The sequence below is a fragment of the Labeo rohita genome, chromosome 21 (assembly GCF_022985175.1).
Source record: "Labeo rohita strain BAU-BD-2019 chromosome 21, IGBB_LRoh.1.0, whole genome shotgun sequence".
In the NCBI taxonomy this organism is placed as follows: Eukaryota; Metazoa; Chordata; class Actinopteri; order Cypriniformes; family Cyprinidae; genus Labeo; species Labeo rohita.
Window position 1 is genome coordinate 16,048,688 of NC_066889.1, and position 25,742 is coordinate 16,074,429.

At 34.6% G+C, this 25,742-nt stretch overlaps 3 protein-coding genes across 4 annotated transcripts in view; 1 reads left to right on the forward strand and 2 right to left on the reverse strand.

Moving 5' to 3' along the window:
- Positions 1-25,742, forward strand: part of rb1 (retinoblastoma 1) — a 41,354-nt gene that overhangs the window by 6,063 nt on the left and 9,549 nt on the right. The window contains 15 exon segments of the mRNA XM_051092470.1: positions 1,334-1,372; positions 1,469-1,518; positions 1,715-1,825; positions 2,202-2,344; positions 4,279-4,356; positions 4,698-4,807; positions 4,891-4,968; positions 5,505-5,592; positions 8,196-8,312; positions 9,049-9,105; positions 9,208-9,239; positions 9,815-9,891; positions 10,008-10,234; positions 23,459-23,521; positions 23,523-23,575. Coding sequence (XP_050948427.1) covers positions 1,334-1,372; positions 1,469-1,518; positions 1,715-1,825; positions 2,202-2,344; positions 4,279-4,356; positions 4,698-4,807; positions 4,891-4,968; positions 5,505-5,592; positions 8,196-8,312; positions 9,049-9,105; positions 9,208-9,239; positions 9,815-9,891; positions 10,008-10,234; positions 23,459-23,521; positions 23,523-23,575 — 1,323 coding nt within the window.
- LOC127152070 (lysophosphatidic acid receptor 6-like) overlaps positions 10,213-25,742 on the reverse strand; it is a 36,971-nt gene continuing 21,441 nt past the window's right edge. The window contains exons 2-3 of one of the 2 annotated variants that reach the window (XM_051092475.1): positions 13,679-13,778; positions 10,213-12,661 (exon numbers count right to left, since the gene is read on the reverse strand). In XM_051092475.1, coding sequence (XP_050948432.1) covers positions 11,634-12,617 — 984 coding nt within the window. In that variant the 5' untranslated portion in view covers positions 12,618-12,661; positions 13,679-13,778 and the 3' untranslated portion in view covers positions 10,213-11,633. Of the gene's footprint in view, positions 12,662-13,678; positions 13,934-25,742 lie in introns of those variants that run through there. The other variant, XM_051092473.1, reaches the window with a different exon arrangement.
- On the reverse strand, positions 17,251-19,710 carry lpar6b (lysophosphatidic acid receptor 6b). Its single transcript, XM_051092471.1, has one exon. The coding sequence runs from the start codon at positions 19,118-19,120 to the stop codon at positions 18,071-18,073; it is 1,050 nt and encodes a 349-aa protein (XP_050948428.1). The 5' UTR covers positions 19,121-19,710; the 3' UTR covers positions 17,251-18,070.

A 25,742-nucleotide genomic window follows, 5' to 3' on the forward strand; every position in this document is an offset into this window, starting at 1 on the left:
TCATGTTCCATGAAGATATTTTGTAAATATTTTGTAAATGTATCAAAACTTAATTTTTGATTAGTAATATGCATTGCTAAGAACGTCATTTGGACAACTTTAAAGGCGATTTTCTCACTTTTTTTTTTTTTTTTTTTTTTTTTTTTTTTTTTTTTAAGCATCCTCAGATTTTCAAATAGTTGTGTCTCAGCCAAATGTCCTATCCTAACAAACCATACATCAATGGAAATCTTATTTATTCAGCTTTCAGATGATGTTTAAATCTCAATTTTTAAAAAATGTACCCTTATTACTGGTTTTGTGGTCCTGTGTCACACATGTTACATATAACACTAATAATGTATTAAAATTAAAAGTGATTTAAAAAAAAAAAAGTTATTTTTGTTTCGTTATAAATTGCCATTTGTTTGGAATAAATAAATGTATTTTTTATAAATGTGCTTTAAAATGTACATTTTCCTTTGTTGGCAAATCTGAATTACCAGTGTCACATGATCTTTCAGAAGTCATTTTAATATACTGTAATGACATGGTAAAAAAACAGAAAAAGTTGAGCTGCTTTATATTTTTTCAGAAAATGCGATACTTTTTTTCCAGAATTTTTTGATGAATAAGTTCAAAAGAACAGAATTTCTATGAAGCTTTTGATCAATCTAATGTATCTTTGCTGAAAAACTAATAATTTTCTTTCAGAAAAATCTTTCTGACCCCAAACTGTATTGAGTATAATAATTCTTCATTTTCTTTCAGACTTTTTATGCCAGCTTTTATTAAAACAATATTAACAACAATAATAAACAAATAAATAAAAAGCTTTTATGCCTGCTATTTTAAAAAATATTAACAACAGAAATAATTTATTTAAATTATTTATATATATGTATGTATGTATGTGTATATATATATATATATATATGTGTATATATATATATATATATATATATATATATATATATAATAAGAAGCATAAAAATATATTTTAATAAGAAGCATAAAAATTTACAAATGTGAGCTTTTTTTTACAAAAATTAGAAATATTATATATATATATATATATATATATATATATATATTATATTATTTATATATATATTATATAAATATATATATATATTTATTTATTTATTTTAGCTAATAAGAAGTATTATTGTTGTTGCTGTTGTTAATTAATAATGTTGTTGCTAATAATAATCAATAATCATTTTAATTTATTTATTTTACTTTTTGGTGAACCTCTAGTGCATGCAGTCTGTGTAAATCTCTTTCCAGATGTTATTCATGTTTTTTAAGTATGCTGAGACTAACATAAACTCCATCTTTAATTTTCCTCTAGGACTTGTGAAAAAATCTCTGCAGAGCCTGACAAAGCAAAGTGAGTAGAAATCCCGTTTCAGTTACCAAAAGATGATTCTAGAGTTGTTCCATTAAACACCAGTGGTTTTACTGTCCCATGTATGTTTCCTTCAAGGAGAACAGAGCTATGGGAAAGCAGTTGGACCATGTTCCTCTTGGCCAAAGGTGAGTCATTAAAGAAACTGGAAATATTTGTCACATTCTATTGTTTGTCTATGTAAATAATAAGCCTTGTTTACAGTTTCTGCTTTTGTGAGTGGAGTTTCCCCCCCAGCTTCTGTCTGGATTATGCACGTCATGGATAGTTTGTCCTCATAGCCACATTGTCACTTCTTGTTTTTGTGTCATTTATCATGTACAGGAACATTTCTGCAGATGGAGGATGACCTTGTGATAGCCTTCCAATTGCTGCTGTGTGTTCTGGAGTTCTTCACCAAGCGTTTCACGCCTTCTCTGCTTCAGTCACCCTACAGTGAGTGATCCTCACATTCCTCTGCTCGGAGACTGCAGGGGCAAATATTTTAAATGCCATTAATATTGTGAATGACTCCCTAAAGAATTTCATGAAACCAGCACAACAACATTTTTCCCACAAATTTAGGTCAAAAATAAGTATTGTTATCAGTGTTTTCCAGAATTGTTAGTGTCAATTTCCGCTATAGAAGGTCATATGAGGTCAGTGAAATGATGTGACTTGCATTTAAAAATGGCCTTATTTGCTTGGAATGACAAGTGGTTAAATGCATTGCTCAGAGGGATAGTGATAATATCTCAAGGATGTCTCTTTTCTGGTTTGCAACCACTATTTTTAGGAAAATTATCTTAATGTTCTCCTATTTTCATTCCAGAGTCAGCGGTTAATTCATCCACATTGAGTCCTCCAACCAGGTCATCCCGACGTAATCAGGGCAAAGCCAAACCCCGTCCTCCAGAGATGGACGTGCAGTTGCTGGAAACACTGTGCAAGGAGAGCGACTGCAGTGTGGATGAGGTTGGCACTCATTCAGACACAATCCCATCAGCCATTGCAAGCTTTCATTTAGGGGCGTAGTAACGATTGTAGATAGTAGACACGATTAACCAGTATGTTGTAATGTGGGCTCTGTCTCAGTTTCACGCTTATGTGACATTGCTGTGCAACATGGGCACGAAAACATCGTTTGCATGCGTTTAAGCATTGCGTTTTAAAAACAAGTGATTTTTAAGCTGTTGAATTGCAGTCAGCAGTGAAAGAGAACTAATTTACTAATTTTCCTATTTTGCGCACTGTCTGGTAGACACTGCATGTGGAGACGTTGTTTACAAAACGCAGGAGTATTAAACCGAGTCGTTTTTGCCACTTTATAGGCCTCGAATTGCTAATTGCTGTGTCAAAACACCTGTCTTTGCAAGTATTCTTGTAAACACGGCAATTTAAATCAAGTAAAAAAAAAAAGCTCAGAAAAAATACAAATGTGTAACTGTATATTGGATCTGGGTAGCTCTTAAAGTGACAGCAGTCTAGTTCCTGCTGTCTATCATTCATGTTAATCAAACAATAAAAAAGACAATCTCTTTTGTAATCACTTTTGTAACTTTAATAAGAAAAAAAATATTTTTTAATATACACTGAAGATTATGCAATGCTTTTAAACGTTTGATTACTTTACACAATGTATGTAGCATTTATTTATTTTGTTTAACTGTAGTTTTTTTTTTTTTTTTTTTTTTTGTCCTATTTCTTGTAATTAGTTTTTTATTATTTAATCGCTGATTGTTTACTTGTCTTTTTTTTTTTTTTTAAATATAGGCTGGTATAATTTTTTTGGTATCAAAAAAAGCAAAAGCTACTGTATTGTTAGATATATTGTTACTGTGTTATAAATTTGGTCCTATCGCGATCTAAGATTTTGGTCATATCTAGGGCTGCCCTCAACTAAAGATTTTTCTGGTCAACTAGTAGTCATTCATTGTAAGCATTAGTCCAGTATTAGTCGCATGTTTATTTATAAACCATAAATCATAATAATGAGCCTTTAATTGCCCACATAGACTAATAAGCGCCCAAGTACACAAAGAAGTAATGATTATAAATGTGTCAGGGAAAAACAATGTTGAGACTGCATTAACATTTTAAGAATTAATTGATAAACTAGTGCTTTCTTTGTTTTGACATTTCGCACTCTATTGGTGTTTTTTTTTTTTTTTTTTTTTTTTTTTTTTTTTTTTAAATATATATATGTCTGTAAGGCATACATGGAGTTTCTGTGAATTATTATTATTATTATTATTATTATTATTATTATTATTATTATTATTATTATTATTATTATTTTATTTTTATTTTTTGGGCTTGGGAGTTCAAGGCTAAAGACCGGGACGGCAGAAAGTACATCCTATTTGCTTTCATTATTTTACAAAAGCAAATTGTTTTGCTGTTATTGTGAGTGCACACAAACAAACAGAGTCTTTACAGATTCAAAAGATGTCTTACTCTTATCTGTATGAGCTTCAATAGCACACATTTTTTTGGTTAACGTTAGATTGAGCGCCCATGTAAGTTGTTATTTTAGATGAGCCATATTTCAGGTTGATGAATGATCAGCAAGCATTTGGATGTTGTGCCTAATGTACTGTATTACCACATAGACTAGCCATTAATGATCTGTCCGTTGTGGACTGCATGACTTCGCCACTTCCTAACGTGTTTTTTTTTTTTTTTTTTTTTCTCTCAGACTAAGCGACTAATTAAATTTTGGTTGACCAAGCCTCTTCTGGTCGGCTAATGATTAGTTGATTATTAGGGGGCAGCTCTAGTCATATCGTCCACCTCTACCTCAAGCACAGCTTGTGTCCATAAAATAGATCTTTTGTATAATCACATCTGCATTTACGTAATTGTGTGAAAAGTAGTTCATCACATTCATGGAACATTTTCTTTTCCAGGTGAAAAACGTGTACCAGACCACTTTCTGTGCATTCCTGGATTCTGTGGGTCTGTCGGGACTCCAAGGGCTTCCTCCAGTGAGTATTGCGTCATGGAAGATGTTTAACAAAACCTGCTTCTGCTTTTGAGAGCTGAATGGTTTTTAGATAACTAATCAAATCCCCGTGGGGTACTTCCCACCTTGGACTATGAATTTAAACTTGCCTGTGTTGTATTTTATAGCTTGTTACTTGTTGGACTATGTCCATAGTTTTATGGATGCTCTGTTTGCATGGTGATAATTTGGAAAGTTATTGCCGGTTCAGCTGTGATTATTAACAATAAAGTAACGGCTATGCGAAAGACATACAATACAATTTCCTTCCAAAGTCTGAATTAAAAAATGCTTGTGGCCATCTGTTTTGCTCTTTTATTATAGATGGAAACACTTTCCAAGCAATATGAAGAGCTGTACCACAAAAACAAAGACTTTGATGCCAGGTTGTTCTTGGTGGATGATGAGACTCTTTCCCCAAACAAAATAGAAGTGTGAGTGTGATTAAATTGAAACAATCATGTTGTTATACATTTGCACCTGCATATGTTGAAATAAATGTCAATATTCCTCATAGGCCAAAGGTGGAAATGACTCCAAGAAAGAACATATCTGGAGATGATGTTGCAATTCCAGTTCCACAGACCCCAATCAGGTGCGACTTTCAGTTCTCAGAACATAAAAGAATGAGCCAATTCTCCTGCATTTATTATATATATGTATATAACGTCAGTTATCAACATTAATAAAAAAAATCCCCATCAAATCAGCATTTCAGAATGATTTCTGGATCCCAAATCTTTGAAACCTTAACAAAAACAGCTTGGGAATTTGCTCACTAGTCGGGGTCGCAGTCATTTGTGTGAATGGTATTATGTGCAACTAGCAGTTTTGTAATGCTCTAAACTCATGCCACATGATGGGATTCCCTCCGAGATCTGGTTTTGGTGTTTTCACGTGCCCCCCCAAAGCCGTGGCCTTATCCTGGGTTTTGTTTGATTATTGGCTGCACATACTGCTCTAATGGATATTTGACTGGGGAAAGTTTGTAAATGCATACCAGTAACTGCTTTCTTGAAGGATGGATGTGATTAAAAGAAAGTCTTTCTAAAAATATTTTACCATAATGGAAACTTGTTCTGTACTTTTTCTTCTCTTTTCACTCATGTTCATTGTTGTTTTTTTCTGTAGGGCTGCAATGAACTCCATACAGCAGCTCAGAGTAGATCTCACCTCGGCCAGTGACCAGCCCTCAAGCAATCTCCTAGTTTATTACAAGGTATTTCCTTTTAAAAAAAAAGTTCTTTCCTAGACAGGGCTGGGGAAAAATACTGAATTTCTGATTTGAATTGATTCTCATTTTACGATATTGATTCTTAAATTCTTAGATTCGATTAGTCTAGCCTGTTTTCAGTTAACGAACGGAACATTGTAGCACACCTCCCATCCATTAAATCGCAATAAGCCTTGTGCTTTATTACTTTTGATATAAAACAAAGTCTCAGATTTCAAATTCTGTCCGTTTTATTACAGTATTTAAACAATAAATGCTGTTTTGGTGCTGTTTAATGTGAAGTGACAGCTTGAACTGATTGTCTCCTTCACTTTAATAGCAGTTTCATCATAAAATAAACTTGAACACCTGACGGTATGTTAAAAGAAAAAGTACAACTAACTGAAATCCATATCCTGTCTCGTGTAATCACTCAATCAGTGTTTCAACCACACAAAGATGTTCATCAGCTTGTAAACAATATGTCGGTAATGTCACCTTAACCTCAGAAAAACATATCTGGTGACCATAAATTCATTAGTCTGCTAGAAAAAAAGAACTCTAGGTTTCGCATTTTGCTAAATACTGTATATGCACCACATAACACATTCATTAGAAATTTTACTGTTCTTCAATGTTTAACTTATGTTTAAATAAATCCGTCAAGTGTTCTAAATGTTTATAAACGAGTTTGATATACGAGTTCATATATAGTTATGTATTTATAACGTAACTATTATAAACAATAACTAAATAATTTGAGCATTTGTATACAAATAAGTAGAACGGCCCTCAACTAAAGATTTTTCTGGTCGACTAATAGTCGTACATTTTAAGCATTGGTCGACTATTGGTCGCACCTTTATTAATAAGCCATTTAATCATAATAATGAGCTTTTATTTGCCTACATAGCCTCATAAGTGCTCAAGCACATGCAAAAAAAGTTTTCCACAGCGCACCGTAAGATATAATTAGAAATGTGTCAGAGAAAAACAGCAAGGCGACTGCATTAACGTTTTAATAATTTGTTAAACGAGTGCTTTCTTTGTTTTTGGCGACACTGATTCGTCATCTCTGCAGTAGTGGATGTGCCTGTATGCATGTTTCATACAGATTACATAATCTGAGAATATTTTTGTATTTGAATTGGTTCTTTTAAAATTAGACATTTTACAGAGTTTTGAAGTTTCATGCTCAAGTTCACAAAGACCGAGACGGCAGAAAGCACATCAAGTTTGCTTTTTTTATTTTACAAAAGCGCAAGTTTTTGTTGTTATTGTGAGTGCACATAAATAAACGTAGTGTCTTTTATATATTCAAAAAATGTATCACTTTTATCTGTATGACCAGAAATGACAGTAGTTTAAGAGCAAGTGAGCGCACCGGCACCTCCATCTGTCACGCAGTAAGCACGCTACTTTTAAGCTTCCACACTCTGCACAGGCACTTCAATAGCACATATTTTTCTAGGTTAACATTAGATTGAGCAGCCATGTCAGGTTGCTACCAGATACATCTTTCAGATAAAAAGCCATATTTGAGGTCGATTAATGATAGGTTAGCATTTAAATGTCCTGCCTGATGTACTGTATTACCACAGACAAGCCGTTGAACGATCTGTCTGTTACAGACTGCGTGACTTCACTACTTCCTGTTGGGGTTTTTTTCTGGGACTAATAAAATTTTGGTCAACCATGCCTATTTTCGTCAACTGATGGTTAATTGACTATTATAGGTTAAGTTGATTTTAACCTTCTATATGATAGTAATGTAGTACCAACTGACTCTCATGTTTATTTTGCAGCAGTAGTTAAGAGATTTCTTTTCCTCGGGACAATTTGGCATGTACTGTACCTGATATATATCCAGAACAATCAAAATCAAATCAAATTGGAAATCGAGTCAAATCTCAAGCTTGTGAATTAAAATCAAATTTTTGTCAAAACCCAGCCCTATTAGACAAAATAGCTAGACCTATATTATACAGAAACAAAGTGTAGGGTTGTGACGATGAGGAAATTTCCCCACCGGTTAATCGACATGTGACAACACCGGTAATACCGGTATCACCGTGGGGGTGGGGGTTTCCTCTTTTCCTCTTTTTTTCTGCGTTTAAATAGCTTATAAATGCGTGCGTATTATACTTTCACTTTCAGTTTTGCGGGAATTGGCAATTCGGCGTCAATTGTTTGAATGGACGACAACGAAAGTACAAAAAAAAAAAAAAATCACTGATATTAAACAGAACTTTTATTAACATAACGAAAAAAAAAACACAACGCCATTCTCTTTCTGTAAATTCGACGACTCTCGTTCTCCTCACGTGATAAATGAAATATGACGCATTGTAGCCATGTTCAGTTTTTAATTACAGTGCATGCTCTCGTCTTAAGTAAATTATTTAGAATTATATTTTCCATTTAATTCAAATAAATATTTAATAAAAAAACGAATACTTAAAAAAAAAATAAATAAAAATGTGGGGACGGTGTCACGGTGGAAAAGTGATGTCACCGGTGTTGCGTCTTAAAACCGGTAACACCGTCTATCGTGGCAAGCCTAACAAAGTGGTGTATACAATATATTTTATTTGGAATGTGTTTGTCAGAACTGCACTGTTGACCCATCCGAAGAGATCAAGAAAAGGGTTGAAGAGCTGGGCCAGGTCTTCATCAAGAGGTTTGCGCAGGCTGTGGGCCAGCACTGTGAGGGACTGGGCAGAAAGGTACCGCCAGCCTATTTTTAATTGTTTTTTTTTTTTTTTTTTTTTTACACTGATCGTCATCATACTGTTATGACTGAAGATAATTCTGCTAATTTGATTTAGATAATATCTGGCCTTTTTGTGAATGCTGCCATAGGAGTGGTTAGTGGTAATGGCACACAATTATTATTATTATTATTATTGGTCAAAATGATTGTGGAGCCATAAAGTACACCCTAGATAACACCCTAGAAATGTAATACTGTTCAAAAATCAGTAAGATGAGGTCAGTAAGATTTTGTTTAGAAGTGACAGTAACATTTATATCGTAACAAGATTTCGAATAAATGCTGTTCTTCTGAACTTGATTCTTTAAAGAATCATGACAACAAAATGTATCAACAGTTTTCAGAAAAAGCACACCCTTTAATTGATACATTGATAATAATGTAAAATATTACAGCACACCCTGTAATAAATTGATAATAATGTGAAATGTTTATTGAGCACCAAATTAGGATATTAGAATGATTTCTAAAAGATTATGTGACTGAAGACTGGAGGAATTACTGCTGAAAATTTTAAATTGTAATAATATTTAACAATATTTCATTTATGATGATCAAATTAAAACCGCTTTGCTAAGACTTTTTTTCAGAAAGCAAAAAGTATGATCAACATCAAACATTTTAATGGTAGTGTAGCTTTTGTACAACAACAAAAAAAAAACAACAACAACTGTTTTTTGCGTTTTCAGCGGTTTAATCTTGGTGCCCAGCTTTACTATAAAGTCATGGAGTCGATGCTAAAATCGGTAAGCCTTAATGAAAATTACATTTATATTACTAGTTGTACAATTATTTTTTATTTTTTTCTGGTGGTCACATTTGTGTTGCTTTTTTTTTTTTTTTTTTAGGAGGAGAAAAGATTATCTGTCCAAAACTTCAGGTAAGAACAATATTATAAATCATCTTAGATTATTAAATGTTGTGGTGGCATTTTTTTTGTGTTTCAATAAAAGTATGAGACAAAAGTCTTTTGAGAATTTATTTCTTGCAAGAAGAATTGGTCTCCAGTTATACACTCTTCAATTCAGGTCAGCTTAGCTCAATATTTCTACCCAAATCTGAATTCTGTTTTATCCAATCATACTGTATGTTTAACACACGTTTCCATTTAAGGTATCTGTGTTCCCTAGATGAGTTTCTAAGTATTTAATGCAAACCATCTTCTTAGAAGCTAGGATGTAGGGTCTCTCGCACTTGCCTTGGCACCTTCGACCCATGGATTGTTTTTAGTACATCAACACAACTCAAGCATACTGATGAGGCATTTAGACAAGGAAAGAACACTCTTTGGTGGAGTAAAGCAGATAAAGCTAATAATATAATAAATCATTTTTCAGATAAACACATAAAACTTCCTCCACACTGTCATTTATCAGATTATTACCGCAATAAATAATCTGTGATTTAGTTATGAACTATACACTGACAATTAATCATGTTACTTCATTTTTTTAGTAAACTTCTCAACAATGCAGCATTCCATACCTCACTGCTCGCATGTGCCCTGGAAGTGGTTATGGCAACCTATATTGGTAAGTCCTTTACTGTAATTTACACATGTACAACAATTTGTCCAAAGTCTTTTTTAGCTTCGGTTTATAGAACTAACTTGTATACATTAACTGCACCTGCTGCTTTCTTTTTTCAGGGAACTCCTTAAGGAGTGGAGGGTTTGGCCGCAACTCAGGGGCCAGCGATTCTGTAGAAACTGATCTGTGTTTTCCATGGATCTTGGACGTCTTCCAGCTGCCTGCTTTTGATTTCTACAAGGTGATAGAGAGCTTTATTAAAGCCGAGCCCACCCTGAAACACGACATGATGAAGCACCTGGAGCAGTGCGAACATGTTATCATGGAGAGTCTCGCATGGAAAGCGGTGAGTAACTGTCTGCTGCCATTTGCGTGCATTGTTTGCTTTATTCAGTCACCTAAAGCATAAGTTGAGCTATCATTTCAAGGATTAGTTCCCTTTCAGAATAAAACAGTTCCTGATCATATACTCACCACGTCATCCAGGATGTTCACGTCTTTCTTCCTTCAGTTGAAAAGAAATTAATGTTTTTGAGGAAAACATTCCAGGATTTTTCTTCATATAGTGGACTTTAGGGTTTGAAAGTCCAAATTGCAGTTTCAATGCAGCTTCAAAGGGCTCTACACAATCCCAGCCAAAGAATAAGCGTCTGATATAGCAAAACGATCGGTTATTTTCTAAAAAATGTCATTTATATACCCTTTAACCACAAATGCTCATCTTGCGCTAGCCCTGCGATGCGTGTCTGTGACTTCACGCATTGCGTAATGAAGTTAGAAGTCACGTGTGCGTGATTACATAAAGCGTGAGGTCAAGCTAGTACATTTAATTTAGTTTCTTTTTTAGAACATGACCGATTGTTTCGCTAGATACAGGGTTCGTACAAGGTGCTGAAAGTACTTGAATTTTACTTTTTTAAATTTAAGGCCTGGAAAACCCTTGAAAATAGCAATATTCCTGAAGAGGTACTTGGAAACATGCTTCAATTATTGAAAAACAATGTATCTATAAAGGAAGTGTTTAATTTTGTCAATAAGCACATCTTTTTACGCAATTCAAAATATATCTTATATTTTTTGCTTATTTATGTTAATATCAGAAAATGATCAAACTAAGCAAGTAGTAGTACTGATGTGCCGCGACAGTGTTGTGTAAACATGGCTGAAGATGCGAAAAGAGAACCAAATCAATTGAGTCATTTACGCTGGAACCGCTCCTAATGATTTAAACTCATGACTTTGATCATTCATTTCCAAGCGATTCACTAGCAAAAACCAGATTAAATAAAAAAAAAAATTCATTTTCGAATTTCAACATCACCTTTAATGATTTTAAAAAGCACATAGTAATGGAACCTCTGGTTGAAGGCCTTTAAAAAATGCTTGAAAAGTCCTTGAATTTCCCTGGAATTTAATTTTACAGTATCCATATGAACCCTGTAGATAAAATCCATATTTCTCAGGTAGGATTGTGTAGAGCCATTTGAAGTTGCACTGAAATTGCCATTTTGGACCTTCAACCCATTTATCCCCATTGAAGTACCCATACGGAGAAAATTCCTGGAATGTTTTCCTCAAAAACCTTTCTTTTTGGCTGAAGAAAGACATGAACAGTTTGGATGACATCGGGGGGGGAGTAAGTAAATTACCAGGAAATGTTTATTCTGGCAATGAACTAATCCTTTAAATGACCTTTCCATGGTCTGTTTCTAGTCTAAAATCTGTGACGTTGCTGAGCAAACACATCATTGACTTGCACTTCCTCTGCTGCCGGTCGTCTCTTTGTGAATCAGGCTACTGGAAAAATAGTAAATGAGTGGGTTTAGGCAGCAATTGGTGCTGGCCAGTGAGAGCACTATGGGATGAAGCACTTTTGTGACTTGAGCCAGGCCGCAGCTGCGCACAAGGCCCACCTGTGTGAGAGTATAACCTAGCAGATTGAGGTGATAAGGGGTAAAGCAGAGAAAAAAGACCACCAGCACCCAGTAGATGACGGTGAGTGTGCGTCGGTGCCGGATCTTCCTGCGGTGCGGCAGGCTGCGGAGCATACGGAGTATGCTGCAGTAGCTGAACAGCAGGAGCAACGCGGGCAATAGGTAGGCGATTTGCACCAGGCCGAGAGCAGCTAGGATTATAGTATGGTCCCGTTTGGAAGACGGATCCAAAAGGCATGACTTGTGCCACCGCGATGCCGCAGAATACAGAAGAGGCAGAGTGAGGCTGAGGGCCAGGACTAGGCACCAGATCCCAGCGCTGAGCATGCGGGCGGTACGAACCTTCCTCAGGTGTTGATGTAGAGGGTGAACCACGGCAAAGTAGCGGTCTACTCCAATGCAAACCAGGAAAAAGATTCCTCCGTATAGGCTGATGTACTTCAATGTGAAGGTCAGCTGGCAGAAAGCACCTCCTGGAGACCAGTCGTTGGTGCGGTTGGAGATAGCGGCAGCTTTGTTGTGGTAATAATAGATGCGCAGGGGGAGAGATATCACGAAGAAGATATCCGCAGCCGCCAAGTTGGCCATGTAGATGACCGTGCTAGTGAACGTTTGAGGTATGCGGCAGAAACGTCGCAGGGCTGTGGCATTGCTGATAACGCCGAATATAAAAATCACGCTGTAGGAGATCTTGTAGTAGGTGAAGCGGTAGCTGGTGTCCACCGTGCAGTTGGCTTGAATAGATATGTACGTTGTGTTACGGAGATCCATGATCACTTTCAGCTTGGTTTGCATCAGTCAGAACCTTCTTGTGGTCCAGAAATGAATGAGGAACCTGTCTTTGGCGAGAGGGAAAACAGCTGTACTGTTACAGCAGTACTAACGTTTTTAATTATAATATAATGAGGTTTCAGGCACTGTGTTGTTAGACTTTTTGTTTTTTTATTTGGTTACAATGCAGGTGCTGTTGAGTGCCTCCTCTTCATATAGCCACCTCAAAGCGTAGAAGGAAATTTACAAAGTTACGACTTCCTCTTCGTATAAAACAAACCACCTGTTCTCGCCTGGTCATAATCAGCCAGGGCGGCTGAGTCTATATGACTTGGGGTTATGAAACGGAAAAGTAATGTGATTGAATTATGACAGAGGAGGACTTCATTTAGAAAGCAGTAAAGGAGCCTAGAATTTCATTACTGCCTGTTACTTGCACACATTGTAAATGTGCACATTTAAACTTGAATTTGATTGAATAACTTGCCTGAATTTTGTCTGTACTAAATATTAATACTTTTAGAAATGTTTGGTTTAAACTTGATATTTAAAATTATGCTATGTATTAATAAAAAGGCACATAAAGTGGTAGTTTTAGGTTGAAAATGTTTTGTATTATAATGATTATTAAATTGAGTGTGTGAAGTAGGGCTGTCAAACGATTAATCACGATTAATCGCATCTAAAATAAGTTTGTTTACATACTATGTGTGTTTATACTGTGTATATTTATTATGTATATAAACATACTCTCACATACATGTATATATTTGACAAAATATATGCATGTCTATAATTTAGATTATGTATAAATATTTTATATATCAATCTTACATATTTTTCCTTAATATATACATGTATGTATGTATTTTTATATACATAATAAATATACACAGTACACACACCGTGTATGTAAATAGAAACTTTTATTTTGGATGGATTAATCATGATTAATCGTTTGACAACCTTAGTGTAAAGGATATATAAACTTTAACAAACTCATAGAGCACTCTAGTCTTGATGGTAAAATTATAGATAATTTTTCTAAACTTTAGATTCATAGACATAAAGAGGAATTAACTCACCATTTTGCTTCATCTCATCCATCTTTATCTACATCATTGCTCTGATGTCTCTCGGTTAGTTGAACATGCTCTGTTCTCAGTCAAGCTTGAGTGAAGGTGCCTTTAACACATATTAAGACTTTTTATATATATATATATAGTCACACTAAATCAATAAACTTGCGTGTGTGTATGCCATATAACTGTTCAAATATGGATGGGGTGTGTGGATTTATTACTAATATAGTAGTTTAGCTCTGGATTGAAATAGTAAGCAAAAAAAAAAAAGTACAGCCTAAACTTTGGTTACGACAGCGCTTTAGTGCCAGGTTCCAAAAAAAAAAAAAAAAAAAAACTAAGATTACGAGAATAAAGTCAATGTTATGGAAATTAAGTCGAAATATTATGAGAATAAAGTCGAAGTTACGAGAATAAAGTTGAAATATTTTGAGAATAAATTCAAAATTACAAGAATTGCGAGAATAAAGTCTGAACGTTTCGAGAGAAAAGTCTGAACGTTTCGAGAATAAAGTTGTAATATTTTGAGAATAAATTCAAAATTGCCAGAATAAAGTCGGAACGTTTCAACAATAAAGTCTGAACATTTCGACAATAAAGTTATAATATTTTGAGAATAAATTCAAAATTGCAAGAATAAAGTAGGAAAGTTTCGACAATGAAGTCTGAATGTTTCAACAATAAAGTCTGAACGTTTCGGGAATAGTTATAATATTTAGAGAATAAATTCAGAATTACTAGAATTGCGAGAATAAAGTCTGAACATTTCGAGAGAAAAGTCTGAACGTTTCGAGAGAAAGGTCTGAACGTTTCAAGAATGAAGTTATAATATTTTGGGAATAAATTCAAAATTACGACAATTGTGTGAATAAAGTCGGAACATTTCGAGAATGAAGTTATAATATTTTGAGAATAAATTCAAAATTGCGAGAATAAAGTAGGAACGTTTCGACAATAAAGTCTGAACGTTTCGAGAATAAAGTTATAATATTTTGAGAAATTCAAAATTACGACAATTGTGTGAATAAAGTCGGAGCGTTTCGAGAATGAAGTTATAATATTTTGAGAAATTCAAAATTACGACAATTGTGTGAATAAAGTCGGAGCGTTTCGAGAATGAAGTTATAATATTTTGAGAATAAATTCAAAATTGCGAGAATAAAGTCTAAACCTTTTGACAACAATGTTATAATATTTTGAGAATAAATTCAAAATTGCAAGAAAAAAGTCTGAACGTTTCGACAACAAAGTCTGAACGAGAATGAAGTTATAATATTTTGAGAAATTCAAAATTACGACAATTGTGTGAATAAAGTCGACAAAACAAAGTCTAAACCTTTTGACAACAATGTTAATATTTTGAGAATAAATTCTGAACGTTTCGACAACAAAGTCTGAACGCTTCGACAACAAAGTCGGAATATTTTGAGAATAAATTCAAAATTACGAGAATTGCGAGAACAAAGTCTGAACGTTTCGACAATAAGGTTATAATATTTTGAGAGTGTGTTCTAGATATTCCAAATGTGTTCTGAAATATTTTGACTTTATTCTTGTAATTTTGACTTTATTCTTGAAATATTCAACTTTATTCTCAAAATATTATGACTTTAATCTTGTAATTTTAATTTAAAGTCATAACATTTCGACATCTGTATATATAAACCCGTCATAATTTTATTGACTATCTACTGCAAATTTAAATTCACTCAGTAAGCATATTTCACTTCTATCACTTGATTTTTATTTTTTAAAAGCAAACTGAATTCACACAGTTTCATATAAAGTGGTGATTTACAAAATACCTAAAATGACGTAACAGTAAGCTCAGTTGACAGAAAATTGCCACTGGTTTTCACATTTTTATTTAAATCTGTACAAGCTTTTTTGGTTTTCTGTGACACTTTGCTTATTGCTGTTGCAAATCCTGCTGGTTTCTCACAAATATGATGTTATCTAGGTAGCTAATGTAGATGAGGTTTTGTCGAAACTGCAAAAATGACTTGTGAGGATCAGTGAAAGCATTAGTACGAATGTATCTACAAAAAGCAGTTTAATATTGTGCACATCATATGCCATCATTTTCCAGTAAAATTAATATGTGGAGTGACTTTATAGCTATTTAATTTCCAGCTTGTTGAAATTTGTCATTTTGTATTGGGGAAAAAAGTAAACAATTTTTTACAGATTTTTTTTATTTTATTTTATTTTTTTTGACTGCATTCCTGACCCCTTTAGTGACCTGCTTTCACTTGTCTGTCTTGGTCCAAGGATGTGTTGTGCAAGTCGCTGTCTACCTGAAATTTCCCAGGGTAGTGTATGCTGTGGCCTACACAGGAAGTATTAGGTTTCTGCATGTTCAAATAATCATTTAGCATCAGATTCAGTGAGAGATTTCCTCAGAAACACATCTTGTCTGTACATCACAAGCGTTTTATCTTTTCTTGTTTACTTAAGTTAAGGGCCTGTTATTGATGGATTACGCTCACACATTGTGGGTGTTCACACATTGTGGGTGTTCACACATTGTGGGTGTTCACACATTGGACCTGAGTGAAGATTACAGATGTGTTATTGTAGAGTTGAAGAAGTTAATGCCTTGCCAGCTGCCACGTTAATGCACAGAAATCCTACTGCTAGTGGCACGCATGACCAAGTATTTTTGTAAATCTACCAGTTTCCACTGACTAATAATTTTATTTATAACCAAAAATGCATTTTGGCAATGTAGTCACTGTTTCCTCATTTTCTGAGCGCTGACATTTTTTTGAATCATCACTCTGTTCTATTTTTATATATATGCAAGGCATTTCATTAAGAAATAAATTACATTTTACTGAACTTTTGTTAGTTTTATTAGCATTTACATCCAAAAAAATAAATGTACAGAAATCACTTTCAGAAATGCAGTGTGTTTTGCACTCACTAGCTTTAAGCTGGAATTGTCCTGGCTAGTGTTAAACCGGCTCATTCAGGCTCCTGTGTGTGTAAGGCAGCAAGATCACATGCAAAGCCTGCTGTCTACTGTTTAAAATGCCCTTTAGAGGTATGATTTGAGAGTTTTTGTGAGCGTGGCCCTCGGGCATGTGATTGCGCAAGGAATGCAGTGTAAGTGATGGAGCAGGGCTCGTTCAGTCCTGTTAAGCGTTCCTGAAATGCAGCTTTGATTTGGGTCATTCAGTTCCTTATTGGTACGTTTTTTTTAAAAAAAAGAATATTTGAAAATGAGAAAAGATTATAAAAGTTTATATAATATAAAAAATAGAAAAAATGAAAAATACTGCTTGAGCTACTTCTAGGTGAAGCTCTTACCACATGTAAGCGACACACCCTGCAGACCTGTTCGTCATCAGCTTAATTTCATACATTACCAAAACTTGGTATATTCAGTAATCAGTGGACCAAAGCGCACAAAATGTCATCGTTCTCAATGAGACACTCCCTTTTCCTCTTACTGTTTGTCCTCAGACTAAACGGATATAATGGAATTTGTTTACATTAGTCATGACTTGGCTTGGAAGACAATACAAACTGTCTGAATTGCCCAGGAATAAACACGAAATGGCACATGGGAATATTTTATCAAAACATTTTACCCCAAGTGTCATTTGTTACAAGACACTAGCAGTTTTGGTGGATATTACTGTACATATAATAGAGGTTTACTGCATTAATACATTGAAATGTCAAACAAAATAATAAACAAAATGATCTGTTTAGATGGTAACACTTTACAGTGAGGTTCAGTTAACATTTAATGAATACAGTACAATATATTGTGTGAAATAACAGTTAACAACAGCATTTAATAATTTAGTTAATTTCTAATTTTATATAAATTACAAGTGAATTTAAATATAGCTGTTTATAAACTAAAATTAACCCAGAATATTAAATGCTGTGCAAAATATGTATTGAGTAACACTTTACAATGTGTCATTTGTTGAACAATGCATTTATTACACTACTTATTAATACTAATAAGCTCATTGTTTGCTCACGTTAGTCAGTGCATTGTAGTACTAATCGAAATTAATTGTAAAGTGTTACCCATTATTAATTCATGATACAAAAACTGCTGCTGTTTAGACTTTAATTTGTTGTTTGTCTTAAAATGTAGCACTTTGTGCAGAAATACTGATATTTCTTTGTCAGGTTTCAGTCATATACAGTTCTTATACAATTACAAGATCAATAATCCATTAGGAAAACAGTACAGTTTGGCCTGTAAACACATCCATTCAAGCACCAAGATGATACTCAGACTTTTGCAAGTTTAGCAATATTCAGTTATTTATTAGTCAGTATATTCTGTGCCAACCAACTGGCTGAATGTCGGATGAATAGAATTTGATACGAAATATGTATAAAAAGCAACTGCTGCCTGAGCTTTGGTTATATTGTAGACTCTTCGATGATGAATTTAGCTTTAAGAGATGTGATTTTATTCATAGAGTAATTTCTGTTGTTAACACTGTTGTCAATTGTGGTGTTCAGCGTGTTTTTGCGCACAGCGTAAGACTTTCGTTTAATAGAGTTCTGAATTGTCTCTGAGGTGAAGTAATAGATGACCGGGTCAAAGCAACAGTTGGTCACGGCGATGCAAAATGCGATCGGATAAATCGTCCGGACCACTGACTCCACAGTGCAGTTTGTAATAACCTGACTTCGGACCAAGGTGTAGAAGACCAGATTGACGTTGTACGGAAAGAAGCAAAAACAAAAAATGAGCAAGTGCACCACAATCATACGCAATATCTTAGCCTTGTTCAGCTGCCCTCCACGGTTGATGCTCTCAGGGTGTCGTAAGGTCTGCAGGACCCTCATGGAGCAGATAAAGTTGATCATCAGCGGAATCAAAAAGCCCACCGTCGTCATAAACACCACCACTTTTGACACCTTTGACTTCCACTGGAGGTTGGAGTAGTTTTCAAAACAGTATATTGTGTTGTTCGTATACGAAGTGGTGTCCATCACGAAACTTGCGGAGAGGCCTCCCGACAGCAAAACCACCCAGATCAAGGTGCAGGCGATTCTAGCATTGCGTTTGGTCCTCAGCGTCCTGGACGCAAAGGGATATACAATTGCCAGGAAGCGGTCCATGCTGATGCACGTGAGGAAGAGGATGCTGCCGTACATGTTGGTGTAGAACAAGGCCACTGAGATCTTGCAGAGAGCGTTGCCAAAAGGCCATTGACGGTTAATAAAGTAAAACGCCCTGAAAGGCAAGCTGAACACGAAGAGAGTATCTGAGACCACAAGGTTCAGCATGTATGTTGTAGTTTCGTTGCGCATTTTCAGTCTGCAGACGAAAATGTACAAGGCCACCATGTTGAAGAGCAGCCCGAGGATAAAGACAATACTGAAAACGGAGCTGTATAATACATATTTAAAGTTATCGTTGGCACAGCTTGTACTTGAATTGTTCTTTTCGGTCATTGTCATCGATTAGAGTTTAACTTAAAGAAGTCAGTCAGTGCTTTTAAAGCTCGAAGAATCAAAACGTGAAATGAATTACATAGAGCTGTAAGATGGAGCTTCTTACCGCTCAGATGTTGCGTAATCCTTCTTTCAAAGTGCAAAAAGCATGCGTACGTAAGCATGAACAAACCACATCAGTTTACCTTCTTCTTTTTCCACTCAATGAGACGTGGTGTATGCTTTGTGTGTGGTTCAATGAATAGCCGCCTTGTTACCGGCACAGGAAGTTGGTTTCTAGATATTTGCTCTTCATATCCACAGTTCCAAAGTGCTTTGAAGGTTCTCTGAGCCTTTGATGAAAAGAGAATCCATACCTAGTTGATCTTCTTCACGAAGAACAGCAATGTGAAATTTCCACCACCAAGCCTGGTTTAATTTCAGTTTCTTGTTCCGTTAATTGGCTTCCCATCTCTGTGTGACTTGAGGCGTGATCGTCTTTGTCTCCTCGAGATTTTAGTCATAGTCTGTTACTTTGTTGAAGCCACGTGAGGTTTATAGTGCCTAACCTCTGCTGTTCAGTCTCTGGTTTACACTGAAGTTTTCTTCATGTGGAGGACTGAAAGGCACACGAGAGGGTGGGGCTGGAGTTAAAGCACCTCCTCTTTGTCTTTTACGTACCAGACATAAAAATGAGTTTTCTGTAGAGTTTATAATGGTTTGAATGCTTCATGGTTGATCATATTATGGGCACGCAAAGTTTCTGTAAAAGATAAGATCTTTATTTTTATTTTTTCCTTTGTAAAAATCACATTTGTTTGCTTTGTTACATAAGTAGATAATAGTAGAGACTTGGCTGCTGTTAGCATAGTATAGGCGTCTAGATCCATATCCAAAATTGGTGCCACCTAAACCATGAATCATTGGTATTTATTTAATAAAAATAAAAGGCTTGTGCAAAGCACTTTAAGTATAGTTGTATTACGTGTTCTTGAGTCTGTACTGCTGGAATGAGCCATTTTTAAGACTTATGTGACTAATTTTGTATTTTAAAATCAGTGTGAAAATTTGTGTACACTACCAATCAAAAGTTTTTGAACAGTAAGATTTTTAATGTTTAAGGGTTAGTCTCTTTAAAAGCCTGTATTTATTTGATCCAAAGTACAGCTTTGATCACAGGAATAAATTACATTTTAAAATATATTTAAATAGAAAACAGTTATTTTAAATAGCAAAAAAAATATTAAATGCCTTTAAATGCAGGCTTGTTGAGCAGAAGAGACCTTTGAAAACATTAAAAATCTTACTGTTCAAAAACTTTTGATTGGTAGCGTATATTATAGTCATACAACATTTAGTCATGAAATAGTTAATTTCAAAGCCCATAAGTGCTCAGACCTTTGCTAGTAAGTTTTGTAGTTTTTGTTTTGTTTTTTCCTTGTGGATTCTTTTTGATTATAAAGGGTGTGTTGTGTGTTGTATGCAAGAGCACATTGCTCATTGATTCCTAGCACTTACAAAGAGGGATTGCCAGTCCAAAGTTCACACATTTAACTCGACGTGACATCATATGTACAGCGCATTATGCAAACTCATATAGCTTGTAAATCAAGGGAGTATTATGAGTTCATTGCACTTTTTGTCCAACCGGTTTTGAATGAAGTTGAGAAAGCATGCAAATGTAAAAAAGGTTCATCCTTTTTGTCTCTTAAAATTCTGTTGTTTATCATCTTTTAGGTTATTTACTGTTTGTAGTGTTAATTAAATCACATTTAATTTTATTTTTTTGTGTCAGGGTTCATTCAAGGTGCTTAAAGTGTATGAATTACTTGTATTTGACTTTTTAAAATTTAAGGCCTGGAAAACCCTTGAAAATAGCAGTATTCCTAAATGGGTACTTTAAAAGTGTTCAAATTATTGAAAGATAATGTATCTATGAATTAAACGTTTAATTTTGTCAATAAGCATGTATCTTTTCACGCACGATTCACTCAATTTAAAACAACTTTTTTGCTTATTTCAGTTAATGTCAAACAACAGTCGAGCTAAGCAAATAGTAGTACAGACAGTGTCGTGTAAACATGGCTGAAGACGCGAAAATAGGAACAGATTAATTTTTGCTGGAAACCGCTGGAAAGCTGGAACCGCTCTGATTGACGCCAAAAATAATTCTTAAAAAAAAAAAAAAAAAAAGAGCCATTCATTGTTGAATTTCAACATCACTGATAACAGTTTTAAAAAGCACGTAGTGACGGGTGAAACAGCTTTTTGAAACTCTGAATCAGATAAACTATTGCATCACAAAATGATTCACTGTTTCGCAGCATTCCAATCGGATCGCGGATCACAAGTCATTTGATTTAGATTGGAACTGTGTATCTCAAAACATTTTTCAAATTTCGACTTTGATTCACATATTGTAAATCGTTTTAATTAGACAGGAACATTTGCGAATCATTTCGCGAATGTAATGATTTAAATCGAATGATTCAAATCAAAAGATTCGTGATACGCGATTTGAAGTCCCAATCTAAATCAAACGATTCACGATACACAACGCAAGTCAAATGATTTGTGCTCCGCACTCTGAGTCCTGAGCCGAAAAAAGGTTCTTAATTAATTACTATTCATATCGGGACTTAAGAGCGTGGAACGCGAATCATTAATTTAGATCGGAACTTCGGAGCAAATTTGCGAGTCTTTTGCTTTAGATTAGAACTTAGGAGGAGGTTTGCAAATCTTTTGCTATAGATCGGATCTTTGGAGTGCGAATCATTGGATTTAGACCAGAACTTCAGAGCAAGTTCCCGAATCTTTGCTTTAGATCGGATTTTTGTAGGGCAGATCAAAAATCATTGGATTTAGATCGGAACTTCGGAGCGGGTTCGCAAAACTTTTTTGTTTTAGATTAGCTTTTCAGTAGTGATGGGAAGTTCGGATCATTTTACCGACTCTGACCTTTGAGTCTCGTTCAGCAAAATGAACGAATCTTTTTTCGAGTCATTTCGTTCATTTTAGCAAAATATAATTAAAATGTTACGTTACCTCCCTAACACATCTACTGCTTACACAAACGTTCATCACACTACAAACGAAACAAAATTATAATGCTGTAAGAAACAGAAAAGATTAATTCATTGTTTACCTGGGTCTTTAGTCTATGATTAGCTCACCTCACCTCTTATCTGACAAGTTTTCGGGTTTGAGTTGTTCGTTCATCACGTGACCGCCCCATAAGATGAACGATCGACTCGAAAAACCCGAAGACTCGAAACAGGTGAACTAATTCCAGTACAGAACCTAATGTTGTGCATGCGTGGCTAAACAAATCACTCCCAGAGATGACTCATTCGTCCCGAGTCACATTAAAGATTTGTTCAAAATGAACGAATCGTTCAAGAATGACCCATCACTACTCTTCAGAGCATGGATCGTGAATCTTTTCCAGTAGAACAGTAGAAAACATCAAACCATTAATGGAGTACAGTTATAAAAACAAAACCAAAGAAAAAAGTATACACATACATAAATTAATCGTGGTTTTACTATAGTAAAAGTGTAGTATACTTTGTAATAATTTAGTAGTAATAGTTTTTATGTGCATGCTTTTCTTTATTTTAGCCATTTTTTTTATTAGTATATTTTTGTTTGGCCATTTTATTTATTTTATTTACTTATTATTACTGTTTTTTTTGTAATTAGAATTTGAAATGGAAGACATAAGTTAGATCTTTGATTGAAGTCCTTGAAAATCTAAAAAGTAGTAGAAAAGTCCTGGAATTTCATTTTACAGTATCTGTACGAATCCTGGTTTTTATCGATTTTATTTTTTTTTAATCTCTAAAAACGTGTCTTATATTGCTTAAAGGGATAGTTCACCTAAAAAAGAGAAAGATATTTTTGATGAATTTCTAACAGTTTTCTGACCCCGCATAAACCGCAAAGCAACTGACACGTTCAAGGCCCAGAAAGGTAGTAAGGACATCATTAAAATAGTCCAAGTGACATCAGTGTTATGAAGCTACGAGAATACTTATGTGTGTGCAAAGAAAACAAAAATAATGATTTTAACTGTTTTTTTTTTTTCTCTTCTGTGTCAATCTTTCTCACGCGTTCACCAGACCACCATGACAATATGAGTAATTAATGACATCATTTTCATTTTTGGATGAACAAGCTCTTTAATAGAATGTTTTTACTAATATTTGGGAATAAAATGAATGAATTCATTTGAATGTGTTCAAATGAAATTACAAACAGTGCCTCATTTAGTGAAAAACACATTGTTTCCTCTAATTAGTTCCTATATAGGCATTCTCGGTTTCAGGTCAGTGATGTAACTCAATATCTTGTTCTTCCGTGCAGGACTCTCCTCTCTTTGACCTCCTTAAACAGTCTCGTGAGGAAGGACCTGGGGAACAAGCAGAACCCCCCCGCAACACTAAACCAACCCCTACATCACAACCACACCGCCGCTGACTTGTAAGTCATCCCTCAGGACTAGGGCTGTGCAGTTATAAACTCACAACATCCTGTTTGAAAAGACACAACATCCTATGTAACAGACTCAATTCCTGTCCTAGTTACTTTTGATACTAGGGCTAATTTGAGGAATCATTACTTTTGGAGTCAGAAGATGCTGCACATGCAGCTGCGATGTCTTAAATTAATTTAGGTTAGAGGAAATGTGCCCCATTGTAACATAGGAAGTTATTGCCTAAGCAGTGCATGGGAAAGCAGACAAAATCAGTACGAGATTGTTCTTCCGATCTGAACTGGCACCTGAATCAACATTTTTTTAACGTTTATTCTGTCACGTTCAACCATTAGGATCTCAGCCTTTGACACAAAATACAAAACACAGGTTAGCAAAAGATTAAAAAAGGGGACAAAAGGATTCAAATTTCCTTAAATTACTAAATGATTTTATCATGTGATTCGACTTTTAACTAGCTATTTTGAAGGGATTATGATTAATTGGTGTACATGTAGGTAAAAAACGGTGAACATAATTTCTTTGAGTTTGTGATAATAACAGTGCTTCTGAAAAATCTGGGTTTATGATTTCCAGCAAGCTAGTTGTTGAAATAGCTATTGCATAATTCAAAGTCAGATTAGTCATAGTTCAGTGTATTGCAGCACTGTAAGATTAATGCTAGTTTTGGGGGTACCTTTCTGAAAGAACAAAGTGGCATGATTTCTTTTGATTAACAAACAGGGAACCAAAAGTCTTGAATTTTTTTAGGTTGCAAACAAGCTTGTAGGTTATCAGGCTGGGACAATGCCTGTCTGTGGAAAGTCTGATATACAAATTTGTCTCTCTTAAACAAGGTTAGCCACTTGCATGTGGTCAGCCTCATCTACTAGTTTTGTATGATGGTGGGAAACACCTGATATTTCAGTTCATGCATATTCATGTTGCGTTAATATATAGACTATAGACTGTTAAGAAAAAAATCAACTTCCCCTTTGAAATCAAGTTGCAAACAAATGATGCATGAGCGAAACAGTATTTATGTAATTAGCTTAAAAGTAATCTAAGTAATCTTCCCCTCCAGTGAGTTAACTCCCAAAAACCACTGGATAATTGATGATAAGTTAAACTCAATGACTAAATCAGGTGGTTTGTGAATGAATCATTCTTTTAAGCTAGTATCTTCTAATGAATCTGTTGTTCTGATTCAAAAGCTAAACCTAAAGACCGAACGATTTGTTCACCATGTTGTAACAGCTACATAAAGAGTTTTGTTAAAGGAGAAGTTGACTTCCAGAACAAAATGTACTGAAAATGTACTCACCCCCTTGTCATCCAAGATGTTCATGTCTTTCTTTCTTCAGTCGTACAGAAATTGTTTTTTGAGGGAAAACATTTCAGGATGTCTCTCCATATAGTGGACTTCAGTGGTGCCTGCGAGTTTGAACGTCCAAAATGCAGTTTAAATGCAACTTCAAAGGGCTCTAAACAATTCCATTTGAGGAATAAGGGTCTTATCTAGCAAAACGAATTGATATTTTCTTTAAAATTGTCAAAAAATTAAATTAAATTTTTCCCATGTTAATTTGTCTCAACTCCTTTTTAATGGTTAAATTAAATTTTATTAATCAAAGAGCATGTCTAATTAATTAAAATCATGAAACTTATACAATTTAATATGAATTTATTAAAGGTTTAACAAAAATTAAATGTTTAGGGCCCTAAGAAATGTTTTTTTTTTCTCACCATATGTTTTAGCATGCTGTGTTTTAGCATGTCTAATTATTTGAATGCATATTTAATTTGTTCAAATTGATTCTTAAAATAGCCTTATGAAACGGTTTATTTAGCTCACAAATTCTGTGTTGTATATTTGAAATGTTCTGTTTATCAAATGAAGGCATAAAACATTAATTTCATTTATCTTTTAATTACTGGAAATTAAGCAAACTTTTTTTTTTGGGCAAACAAAGGGGAATTTACTATTAACATTAAAACATGGAAATGTTATATGATTTATACCCTAAAAAATAATGTTTGGTACATTTTTAGTAGTAGTAGTAATAGTAACATATATCTGGCACAATCAAGTTAAACCGGACTTTTATTTTGACGGGTTGCCGTGTCCACCTAGACACACGGAAATGTAACACTAGTTTTCCTAAAATGTTCATG

What these genes read in the sequence shown, in the direction of transcription:
- lpar6b (XM_051092471.1), bottom strand. Translation starts at nt 19,120, where the DNA reads ATGACAATGACCGAAAAGAACAATTCAAGTACAAGCTGTGCCAACGAT.